The sequence below is a fragment of the Diadema antillarum genome, unplaced genomic scaffold (genome assembly GCF_040938485.1).
Source record: "Diadema antillarum isolate AM-2024a unplaced genomic scaffold, OU_Dant_1.0 scf00000030, whole genome shotgun sequence".
Taxonomy (NCBI): domain Eukaryota; kingdom Metazoa; phylum Echinodermata; class Echinoidea; order Diadematoida; family Diadematidae; genus Diadema; species Diadema antillarum.
The window spans coordinates 1,902,655-1,915,221 of NW_027270919.1; the positions used below are offsets into that span (position 1 = coordinate 1,902,655).

At 38.7% G+C, this 12,567-nt stretch overlaps 1 protein-coding gene across 1 annotated transcript; it reads left to right on the forward strand.

Annotated features, from left to right (window-relative positions):
- Positions 1-265: 265 nt before the first annotated feature.
- LOC139740310 (carbonyl reductase [NADPH] 3-like) lies at positions 266-6,881 on the forward strand. The gene is made up of 6 exons (XM_071650905.1): positions 266-388; positions 2,304-2,570; positions 3,459-3,568; positions 4,841-4,966; positions 6,232-6,376; positions 6,684-6,881. Exons 1-6 carry the CDS (start codon positions 365-367, stop codon positions 6,879-6,881), a joined length of 870 nt encoding a protein of 289 aa, XP_071507006.1. The 5' UTR covers positions 266-364.
- The last annotated feature ends 5,686 nt before the right edge of the window (positions 6,882-12,567 follow it).

Below are 12,567 nucleotides of genomic sequence, written 5' to 3' on the forward strand. Positions count from 1 at the left end.
TTTTTCGAAAGGGGATAATCAGATGGTTTGGACTCTCAATGTGAAGAATATATCTGGATAGCTTTTAGGCCTTTCTGACTTGCGGAAAAGTCAAGCCAGTAACCTGACTTTCCACTACATCAAAAGCAGAGATTGTTTTACGCAGCCGATATGCGCTATACAGTTTATCTATACTCAGTGCATGGCGGCGCCCTATTCTATTCCATGTACGAATTTCGGTGTTTCATTAATCGCTCTATTATAATAATATTAATATGCAGTGTCCAGTTTTCCCTCCGTGTATAGTCTGTGATATAGCATAGACTCGTCGATATTGTGTTATAGGTCTGTAATAAGTCCTACTATACGTTACGAGATATTGCTCATGATGTCGCGAAAAGTGGTGTTGGTGAGTATAACGAATCGATTTTGGAGGTATTTGAAGAAGGAAAGAGTAGTCATTGTTCGTTTAGAAGGATTTCGTCGAACATGATCAGAATTAATCTCACGCGCTCTAGAACGTTGAGTTCAGGGGTAATAACCCCTGGGTGCTGTAGACCTAAACACGTAACAGAACGTGGTCGTGGTGAGATCATCGGTGTGATTTTCTCAGGAGTAGTATGACGTATATCCAAGGGAAGCTTTGTGAGAGAACTCTTGTCCGTCCTTTTTTTTTAATTTTATGAAGTACTATGAAAACACATGTAACATTTGCTTTTGTTGAAATGTAATATGGTATCATGTGTAGGCCTATCTGTACATTTATGATGTAGAGATCAGGTACCGGTGCAATTGCAAAGCTGAAGCCATGACTTTGCGATTTTGGCTTCTCTGTATACCAGTAGTGCAATGTATACGTAAAACTACAGAGGTGCGTAACTTTTCTCACATAATGCCTCTGATAGATCTACTCCATGCAAAGTTCAATCTTCTGCAAAGCGTGCCAGTAATATTCAATGTCAAAAGAAGTGTGGGCAATGTCGGAGCTGTGTTTGCACTGTCTTTCAGTCCTGGGATAAAACAAACAATCTTATCCAGAATTAGCTCGAGAATCATCTTTCATATCTTGTTTGTCAAGGTAAGGCTTTGCAGTAGCCATATCTTTATATCGCATTATTTCTATCCATAATAGTAATATTTTCCCCACCCCATCGTTTTCTATGTTCTGTGGGATCATTTCTTATACACTTTCAATATCCGCACGGGGGGGGGGGGGGGGGGGTCACAAAGATGTACCTACAGTTTGACTTCGATTGCACTTAAGCTCCTGTATGAATATACTTTCCATCATCATCATCATCATCATCATCATCATCATCATCATCATCATAAAAAAGCGATCAGAGTATACACGGTATATAAGCAAGAAGTGAAGCATACTATAAAGAATACAGTACTTTTATAATGCCCAAAAAGAAATAGGTTATACATTGCATAGTCCCAAAAAGGAAATTATGTTTTGATAGCCTTGATTGGTTCAGACAGTGTACACTGCAAAAAGTCCGGTGTTAAAAAGTGAACACCGAGCTGGTGTTAAATTTTCGGTGCTCATTTATGGTGTTAAATTAACACCTCTGGGTGTCATTTCCAAATTTTAAACTGTTTTTTGAAGAGTTTCTTAGTAACTGCACTTCTTGTTGATTTTTAATTTAAACAAGACGATCAAGAATTTTACATTAAAATACTAGATTTTTGAAAAAATGTGAAAATGAATTTACACCAAAGTAACACCAGCTGGTGTAGTCTCTTATTGAAGCTGGACGGGTGTTAAACCATCGATATTAACACCAACAAATATCAAATCAACACCATGTGGTGTCATTTTTGAATTAACACCAGTACAGTGTCAAAATAACACCAGGTACAGTGTCAAATTAACACCACGAAGTGTCAGGTGAACACTTTTCAACACCATCACAGTGCATTTTTAACACCTGTGGGTGTGGTCCTTTATTGAAGCTGGACGGGTGTTAAACCATCGATATTAACACCAACAAATATCAAATCAACACCATGTGGTGTCATTTTTGAATTAACACCAGTACAGTGTCAAAATAACACCAGGTACAGTGTCAAATTAACACCACGAAGTGTCAGGTGAACACTTTTCAACACCATCACAGTGCATTTTTAACACCTGTGGGTGTGGTCCTTTATTGAAGTTTGATCGGTGTTAGATTTAACACCCGTGGTGTTAAATCTAACACCGATGTTTTTACAGTGTAATATTATTTTAGATTGAGCTATAATCATGCCCTTTCAAGAATGTTGCATTGTGGTGGTGGTTTTGTTTTGTTGTTTATTTTTAATAATCTTGTTGTTAGGTTACTGGCAGCAACACAGGGATCGGCCTGTCTATAGTCCGATCTCTCTGTAAGCATTTTGGAGAGAATGGCATCGTCTACCTCACCGCCAGGAACGAAGGGCGGGGCCGGGAAGCCATGGAAACCTTGGAGAAAGAGGGACTCCACCCTCGTTTCCACCTGCTGGATGTGGGCAAGATGGCGAGCATGGAGGCGATGCGAGATTTCATCAAGGCAGAGCACGGGGGACTGGACATCTTGATCAATAATGCAGGCATTGTCTACAAGGTAATAATTAGTCTCGGTCTTTTAGATGTGCTTCGTTGTTAACATCTTTATTCCAAGAGTGTTGAATTTCAACCCATCTGGAGCAAGGTCAAAACTCTTTTAAACATGAGTCATTCAATGTAGATATCGGGTATATACTGCAAGAGGCCTATCTAAGAATCATCCTGGATTTTATCCCCTCGTTTACCATCTTCTCAGAAAAGAGTATGCAAAAATGCACCAAGGGTAAAGACCCCCCCCCCCGCATCGTCTCGTGTTGTTGGTGTTGTTGTTGTTGTTGTTTTCAAACCTTTCAAAGACTTCAGTTGCACGTTCAATATCAGGTGAATCGTCAGTCATAGAATTTAGATGAATAGTTGTATACGCGGGCCTTCAGATCTCACAATATTGTTATGAATTTGAGTCTGGAAAAAAATATCAATTTTAGCCCTTCATTCTCTTCCTTGAGTATACTCCTCTGTTTATGATTACAAAATGCAATTTTATGCTGGATTTAGCAATGAAAAATTGTAATTTATACAGTATTTCTGCGTTTTTGCTCAGATTCCTTTTGAGCTCTGGGCTATGGAAAGATTCATAATATATGTATTCCATTGGTTAACGAAAATATTTACAGCTGTTATGCATTGAAAATAGATCTATTAAAAAGATTCTTACAGTCTTCAAGAATCTTCAGCTTATTGAAGGAGCAGACTTAACCAGAAGAAGAAGAAGAAAAAAAAAAAAAGCAAGGAGACATTCAGCAGATAACAACTCTAAAATATTCATTTGCAGTTTTAGAATACACCCCTATAGATAGAATGCTCTCGCAGAACAGAAACAGGCAAAAAGCTAATAATTGCCTTTGTGTTCGTTCTACATTGCATCATGCCATCATCCGTTTTCCAGGGAAATGATACTCCAATGTCTGAACAGGCCAGGGGAACCATTGACATCAACTTCTACGGAGTTCTCCACATGACAAACTTGTTTCTCCCTCTAATCCGGAATGGTGGAAGGTACTGTGTCTTCATAATGAAGTACACATGTATACAGTGCACTCCCAATATAACGAATACTCGGGACTGGCGGTTTACAATATTTCCCGAAATTTGGTTATACAGCCGAACAGTCAAGTACGTGGAGATGTCATGCATAGATGATAAATTTGGGATCTTACTTTTTAGTTTACTGTAATCAGAATTTTCTTATATCCGTATTTCTTGTAACGGGGTGAACTGTGCACATGTATATCAACTCTTCCTTCAAAAACAAATCATACATAAGATTAAAACAATCAAAGCAAAAAAAAAAAAAAAATCTTCCTTCAATGAAGCATATAGGGCCTATCTTGATTCCAAAGTCCATTTGCTCGATGTGCATATACATGTAAGTGCAGTTGGGAAAAAGAAAACGATTCACATATATATGCTGTCAACAGAATAAGTGTTTTGCTTTGATGCTACCTTTCGAAAGTGTTTAGCTTTAACATTATTTTGACATGCCAGTCTATCATTATGATGAATAATCATTTACAGTTTTAGCAATATTATTAAGTGCTACGTGTGATCCAGTACTAATAATGTTAGTACTGGGTCACACGTAGCACTTAATAATATTGCTAAAAAGTGTACAGCATTTTTGCAGTATTACAGTGCAGGGTAGAAGTACTTAACGTGTCGTGAAAAAGAAAAGGGCTGCAAAATATTTGTCACCACTATCACTGATATATTCAAGTTTGCAAACATATTATGAATGATCTGTTCAGAAGAAAAATACCCTTTTTACGTGTGTGTTACTTGGGTGTCTTCTCTTGTGGCTGACAAGACAGCCACAAGACACCCAAGTAACACACACATCTGCTTAGCAGACAATAAAGCTGAAGAACGAAGGTCGAAAGCTTCCCACCAGCCGGCTTCCTGCAATATCTTTTGTCATCATTACATTGTCTCGAAAATATATATACATATATATATATATATATATATATATATATATATATACTCACATATATATATATATACATATAACTCTGTCTCTCAAACCTCCTTGATAACGCCGATCTGTCTGTTCTCTGTTGACATCAAAAAGAATCTCGTTTAAGGGCATTGGAGGCTCTAGGTGAATTGCAGGAGAAGAGAGTTAAAATAGCAGTATGTGACATTATTTTGTGTAGGCATTCACTCCTCAACCCTATACGCGTATATACATGCAGGTGTATCGCAGTGAAGTCCAACATATTCTATTTTTAAAGTCAAATCCTATCTTTGTCTCCCATACTATTGTATCAGGATTGTCCAAGTAGCCAGCATGGTGGCACCGATGGCCTATTATCGCTGCAGCGAGGACCTGCAAAAGAGATTTAAGGAAGTGTCAACGGAGCAAGGGGTCATTGACCTCATGGAAGAATTTGTCAGGTGTGGTTTCAACATTACTTTCCTTATAAAAGGCCTAAAATATACAGAGATGTGTTTCCATTAATATTTGTTGTTATTATTTGTTGTTGGGTTTTAGTACATGAATTCCAGCTGTCCATAAAAGCATTCTTCATGATACTTTATTCATGCTGACACGACATTTGGTCCTGTGACCAGATTATGCTCCCGCCGGTGATATTTTCTCCAAGTTAGGGTTAAGGTTATAAGGGTTCGGGTTGTGGTAGGATTTTAGGTGTAGTTTGTGAGGCCCTACACTATACAGTACTATGCGATTACGGTTAGAGTTATGTTTGTGGGTATTATGTTTGGCTCAACGTATACAGCTCATGGGAGCAATACGATTGTCGCAGGAGCAAATGTCATGGAACCAAGTGTATCTAATCTTACAATTTGTTTTTTTTTTTTTGCACGATGCCAAGCCAAGGTACTAGACTAAGTATAGTGAGGATGTGTAATTAATCCGTTAACCAGTATCAAGCGTCAAGTAAGATTTCTTCGACAAGATTGTGGAAATTTGCTTGTTCAAGAATTCATTGTAATTGGTATCCAAGACCGATAGCGCCAGGGGGGGGGGGGATTTTTCTTGTGCCCTTCTGTGCTGCTTTCATGTTCATGTTGTCAATAACAGAAACACATACAAGAACAGTGACCATGCTTGGCAGTGAATGAAAAAGAGTGCTAGGTTGTAACTCTTTCATCACATGCACGTTGATATAAAATATACCCATCCCCATACTTTTCATATTGTTCTACATATGAATGTTGCTAAAAATGAACGTAACTTACCGACAGTGGCAACGTTGGTGGATCAAGTGCCTATAGAGAGGAAGTGACCAAAGTCAGTTGCACATTTTCGAAAAAATGTTTCAGATAAAATGGTTCGATATGAAATGCAGGGGTGGCAACTCATGAATGGCCACCAGTATTATAAATCTGACCTCAAATATTCTATTTTGACGGTGAGAACTGTTCAGTCCTCATGACATAGGAAACGGACATAAAATGACACTGTGCTTTGCGCTCCACTTGCACCTACCCCTGCACACATCTATGTCTGCAGTATTTTGACTTTGTTAGCACAGCAGGGCGAAGGAAATTTTAACGGCTCGATTTGCTTATTTTCAAATTCATGGACACCTATATTTTTCCTGTCGTGCTTAAATAGCTCTCCACATTCCTGTTTCACTTTTTCATTCGCTTGATGCTTCTGTGCTACATCACAATCCGTCTTGTGGACTGTGCAGAGCAACAGGAACAGGAAATCATGTGCAGCAAGGCTGGCCTGACTGGGCCTATGGGGTCAGCAAACTGGGTGCCGTTGCTCTCACCCGCATCCAAGGCCAGGCTGTTGCTAAGGATACCACCAAGAAGGATGTTCTCGTCAACTCTGTGAGTTTCAGCCTCAACTTCAAGACACGAGTGTTTTACCCATACACAAGGTGTCATAACAGTATGTTCGTCCTCAGGTTTTAATTAGCATGATTACGGAAGGTCTAACGGTAAAATTGTTGGAATTCAGATGATGGTGATGATGCTAATGTTGTGTATTTTGTGATTGTAGTCATAATGATTGCACTAATAGAATGCACTTATAGTTCTTGAGACTTTTTTGAAACAACATTGTAGTTTGTTGCCATGGCGACACTGACATAAACTACCAACACCTCCATCACACTCTTTGCATCTCTGTGCACAGTGCTGTCCTGGCTACGTCCTGTCTAACATGACGGCCCATCACACGTCCTCCAACATGATTTCCACGGAAGAAGGAGCCGTCAATCCGGTCTACCTAGCCCTTCTTCCTCCTGGAACCAAAGACCTCCAAGGCGTCTTGATCTCCAAGAAGACGGTGAAAGACTTCTGGAACAACGACATTCGTCCAATCTTAATTTGATTCCCCTCTGTACCTAAAAATAATTGTCACTTTCAGTAACGACTTTGCTACATCGTACCTGTTTGCTTCTGTCAGGTTTAGTGTTTATTATGCCTTTGCGCTATACCACATGTGGATGTATAGTTCTCATAAACGACTTCAATCAGGGATCGAGTGGTATTTTACTCCAGGCAACTGGGGATACATTTCACGTCGAGGATATTCCCGTTTGTCCAGAGTATTTAAACTAAATGAAAAAGCAACATGTTTTTGGCCCTATAGGGCTACCGTATAGGGGTATCAAGGCACCTGCCCATCCCGCAAAGTTATATAACTGCATGCATATAAGCGAATACATGTAGTACTTAAAATAATTTTACACATGTCCTCGATTGTTTTGTATGTTCCTATACACTCTATATGAAACCTGATTTTTTACCTATACTAAACTGAATTTTGCTTGTAAGTTTGCCAATGTCAATTTAATAGTTTATCGTGATGAAGATAATGTTCTATACAGTGTATATGATATACAAAGTGTATATGTATGTATATATACCAGTACTATGTGTGTGTAATTCTATATCAGAAGCAAAAGAATAACACTGATACATACTCTGTTACCTTGAGCACCCAAAGTCATATCCCCAGTTGAAGCATCTAATGAGAATGTGTCTATGTGTGTCTGTCATTGATGTTTTTACACTGTTTTTAGGAGCCTTGATAACATAATGACTTCAGATACTTCATATTCAACGACTCTTCCAAAAGATTCTTCTAGATTTACGGTCAAGGTCTATAGGTCATGGACAAGGTAAAAAAATAACGAATCGCATGTAAAGAATTATTTGATAAAACTTTAATGTAAAGTACATTAAAGGAGACCTCCGGACGATTTTAAAATTTTTACATTTATTTTGAACAACTATAAATCAGTTAATACCGGGGACAGAGTTTCAGAATTTGTGATAGTTTGGATGAAGAATAAGAACATTTTCAAAATTTAGAAGAAATTGCAATGAACAAGGATGATGACATGGCAGAGTCACTATAAGAATGCATGAGTTGGGGCTCAAGGAAGCAGAACAAAAGCAGAAGGCATGCATAGATTATACACATGTGAACTCGCAAGCAAGCGGTATTTCATGTGTAATAGAATTACACATGCTATACATAATTATCTGAAATATGTGAACCTTCTTTATGTCATCATCCTTGTTCAGTGTAATTTGTTTAAGGTTTTTCAGAGTATTGGTTCTCTGCTCAAGAACCACAATAAATTCAACAAATCTATACATGGAGTTGTCGATTTAGTGTACCAAATGATGTGAAATTATGAAAATCGTCTGGAATGTCCCTTTAAGTCATATCTCTTATTTCAAAGTTGCGTGAGTGTCTATTGTTGGATATTGTATTATATGACATGATCTATCTGGGGTCACGAGGCGGAGGATCATATTTAAATCTTGAGATCACGGTACATTATAATTGATAGCCCCATATAAGAATGGATATTACATCACCAAGAAAACAAGACACAACAGGGCACCGTTTCCATTGATTTGTCAGCCTAACAAGTTGCTAGTACTATAAGTACTCGGTGAAATCACTGGTTTTCATTGGCTGAGAAGCTCCGGGCACTGACTGTCTAATGATATGGTAATTGTAAGAAATTGACAACTTGTCAGGGCCGATAACTTTTCATGAAGCTGTTGCCAGACTTGTTTATGCTCATGCAGTGAAGTGCAACATAGAACTGGTCTGTGGTATTTGAATGTGGAAGTCGAGTTCATATTATACACATATCTTTTTATCACTGTGAGCGAAGAGCTGGATGCTGCCTCGTATGTCCGATTAAATTCGCATCAATGAAGTGGAAGTCTTTCGTGATGTTCAGTGATATTAACCTTTGCAACATCTCTGGCTATTTTACTAGGACTATGTAGCCTGATATTGTGTGTATGTCTCCATGTGTAGGTTTTTTTTTGTCATAAAGTATGATGTCCGTGAGTTCAATGTAACCTATATTCTTTATACAAGCAATAATACTCCAATAATTAGTCAATGAGACAGAATGCATGTGAATGATACGACTTCATTTTTTCACAATTTGTGTACTTTTTGTGTATTTTGAAATAGCTCTTATAGTGTGTTTTAATGTTTGTCATGTAGTGATAGTTGATAGCTAAGATAGCATTCCAGCAGGTGCTGGTACATGCAATCTTATATTAATGCAAAGATATTGAACTGATCTTGGCCTTTAATGTAGATGTTATGAAAGAAGTCCTCTTTATCTTGGTATGGTGACTGCTGAGCAGATAAAAGCTGTTGAAAATAAAATAAATGTGTATGAAATGATGCTTTTAATAGAATGAGATAATGACTGTATACGATATACTGAATGATCATCCTATGTAGAAATGTGCCCTAAGATTAAATTTCTTATAGAGAGGGGGCGCACCGGGCGCGCGCTCCCTTAGGGGCCGTATTCTGAGAGCTTATTAAGTGTCTGATTAGCACTTAATTACCGAATTGGTATTCTGAGAGCATGATTAAGTAGGGGGTAAATTAACTACCGTAGCAACAAGCGTTTTGGCGGGAAGGACCTACGCGTTTGCGCGTATCAATGCGCGTGCACCTCTGAGAGGACTTAATCACAGAGTTAATTACGAATCGGTATTCTGAGGGTGTAATTAAGTATGAAAGTTAATGGAAAACTTAATGATACCAAAGAGTGTCATTAACTACTCCGATATCACGCAATACATCGTGTTTTCTCTGCCACAACGATGCTTACCGTCTTCGGTAACCGAGGAGCGGTTGAATGTTGTTATCGTGGTATCCGTAGAATTCAGAGAAAAAAAGAAATATAGCCGATTTTCGAGGAATTTTGTCATTTTATGTGAGCAAAGAGGTTGAGATCTTCGCGTGCGTATAGGTGAGGGGTTGTAATCAAATACCGGAGTGTGCGCACGGAGCTCTTGGGTTGTGATTACAGGGGGTGTGGAGGAGCGCGCATTGAGGGCATATTTGCGCGTGTAATCATCATTTTGGCTTCTAACAACGCGTCTGATTGGATGGAATAACAATTAGATGGGAGGGACCTAAGATAATTACAGGGGACTTAATCATACCTTAATTACGTCCTCAGAATACCGATTTTGCCCATGATTAAGGGCCTATTAACTTCACGACTTAATCACGAAGTTAATTACAGACTTAATTACGACCTCAGAATACCACCCCAGGTTTTTTTAATAAAAGAAAAAAAAAACTTGGTAACAACAACTGGAAATGGGCGTGCGCCCCCCCCCCCCCCATTTCGTTTTGTTCAAAAGAAAATTGAAGCCCTTTTTCTTTTGCACGCGGGAGCTGTTTTGTTTTCGTTTTTATAAATTACTTGTCAGCTGATTAAATTCCTGGATCCGCCGCTGAAGGAAGAGTGGGTGAGAAAGTTCGAGGAAAAAAAAAAAGATGATTGTTGGATCTACAGATGAAAGAGTAAAGGAAGAAAAAGGAACCAAAGTTTTATACTCCTGCAACAATGGAACAATGGGCATTTTCCGTAAACACAATGAACAGATTTAATTGAAGACATGATTAATTTACCAATCCTCGCCTTAATTGGCAGTATAAACGTCAAAATCATCATGATCATCTCACTTCTTGATTCTGTGTGGTATAAAATATAGCATATATATTATTCATGGAATAAGCCAAGGTATATGCAGCAATATCAGAACCAATGCAGACCAAAGGCACTGATATCTTCAAACATGAAAAGTGAAACATGGGCGGTAAACTTCAAGAGTAAGATTTTTTCTTTTTTTGAAGCAATTGATTGGTTCATAAATTATGATTGCCTTTTCAATGTATGAAAAATATATGGTATGGGTTATGCCGTACCTCAGCGTAGAAAATACATCAAAAAATGACCCCCCATTAAGGGGGTATCTCACTGAGCGGCGAACGTTTGCGAACGTAGAGCGAATTTGGGTTTCGCCATGGTTTCTAAATGATTGCAAAAGGTTCGTTGACAGTCGCAAGATAGTTCGCAAACGTTTTTTTGTTGTCGCAAGCAGTTTTTGTTGTCGCAAAGAAATTTTGAACATGTTCAAAATTTCTTTGAGAATTTGTATTTTCGCTAACAGTTGCAGACATTTGCAAATCACTCGTAAGAATTCGCAAACGGTCGTAATACGGTGTCGCTAACATTTTTATTTGATTCGCCACTGCTAGCGAACAAGTAACCATATGGCTCCTATATAAAAACTCCTGAAACAGGCAAGGTTCCACTCTAAGAAAGATCTTGAAGCTCTTGACATCTCCATCACGACTGTAATTGCTGCAAAAGCTTTTCATATTGACCAAAGTCTGTCCTCTGCAACAACCACTCCCTGACCCAAACAGTCTTTCTTTTCTTCTTCCTGTGTTGTTTTTCTTCATCTTCTTTCTCTTAAGCTGAACGAAAGCTGTGAGCTGCAGCCAGAAAGCAGCTCTTCAAGGACAGCAGCACGTTGATCCTCTCCTTGGCAGAAATTCATTTCCATATTCTGGAAATCCATGTTGAAAGGTGGCATGCTAATATTTGCAAAACTGTCGCTAACATTTGCAAATCTGTCGCTAACATTTGCTAACAGTCGCTAATAGTCGTCGCCTGTGTTTCGCAAACACTTTCGCAAACATTCGCTCAAGTGTTGCTAATTGTCGCTAAACATCGCTAAAAGTCGCTAACTGTCGCTAATGGCAGAAACGAACCTAGATTTTTCGCAACGATTCGTCAGAAAAGTTGGCGAATCTCAAATTCGCTACATTCGCAAACATTCGCCTCTGAGTGAGATACCATGCAGCTTTAAGTATCAGACGTAAGGGGCTGGGAGGGGACCAAAAGAGAAACACCAATTTTATACTGGCTGATAGCCCCTATATACGTATACATTGCAATATGGCAATAAAATTGTAAATGATAACAAATGCAAATGTGTACTTTTATTATTTAGAGGAAATTTACGAACATCACACTTAGAAGAACCTGGCAAAGCACTTAATTTCTAACTTGATGTTCTGCCAGTGTCCGCAAAATGATTTATAATTACACTGATCAGAAGTCGTCTTCTGGTTCAACAAAATTCTGAATGAAAACAAGACGCGTGGTGATCGAGGGACACAAAGCTGATCATCGGGCCTAATACTGTTGACTATACTGGCTGCTCTCATCGAAGTCATAGTCAATTGGGAGGGGGGGGGGGGTGATCGGCGATTGCCATCGTATATGAGCGCGAGTATAAGTCCATGATACGCAATGTATGTAAATGAAATGAAATAAAATGAAATATATGGTTATATGCTTGTTATTTCTGTGTATGTCGTACATATTTTTATTTCCTTCTTTTTATAGGATTTCTGAATTTTCTTGGATTAAGTCCATTAAAGCAATCACCCACAGGGGAGTCGATCCATTTCAATGATGGGTCGCTGGGGAGAGGAGGGGGAGGGCAAAATTTGGAAGATTATTATGTGCGAGGGATCAAGCGGGGGACGGTGTGAGAAATTTTACATTTCCGTCTGTAATTCAAAGATTAGTGCACACATTTGGTGAAATATTCGATCTTTGTTCCTATCGAAAAAAGAGGAAGAAACGTTCATATTCAGTGAAATGTGCAGAAGGGGGATAGACACCCCCTCCCCCATGCACTTGAGGGAGATT

Bases quoted from the DNA above. Each gene is read 5' to 3' on its own strand.
- LOC139740310 (XM_071650905.1), top strand. From the start codon at position 365: ATGATGTCGCGAAAAGTGGTGTTG. The intron at 389-2,303 runs GTGAGTATAACG...TCTTGTTGTTAG, and splicing joins TGTCGCGAAAAGTGGTGTTG to GTTACTGGCAGCAACACAGG. The intron at 2,571-3,458 runs GTAATAATTAGT...TCCGTTTTCCAG, and splicing joins ATGCAGGCATTGTCTACAAG to GGAAATGATACTCCAATGTC.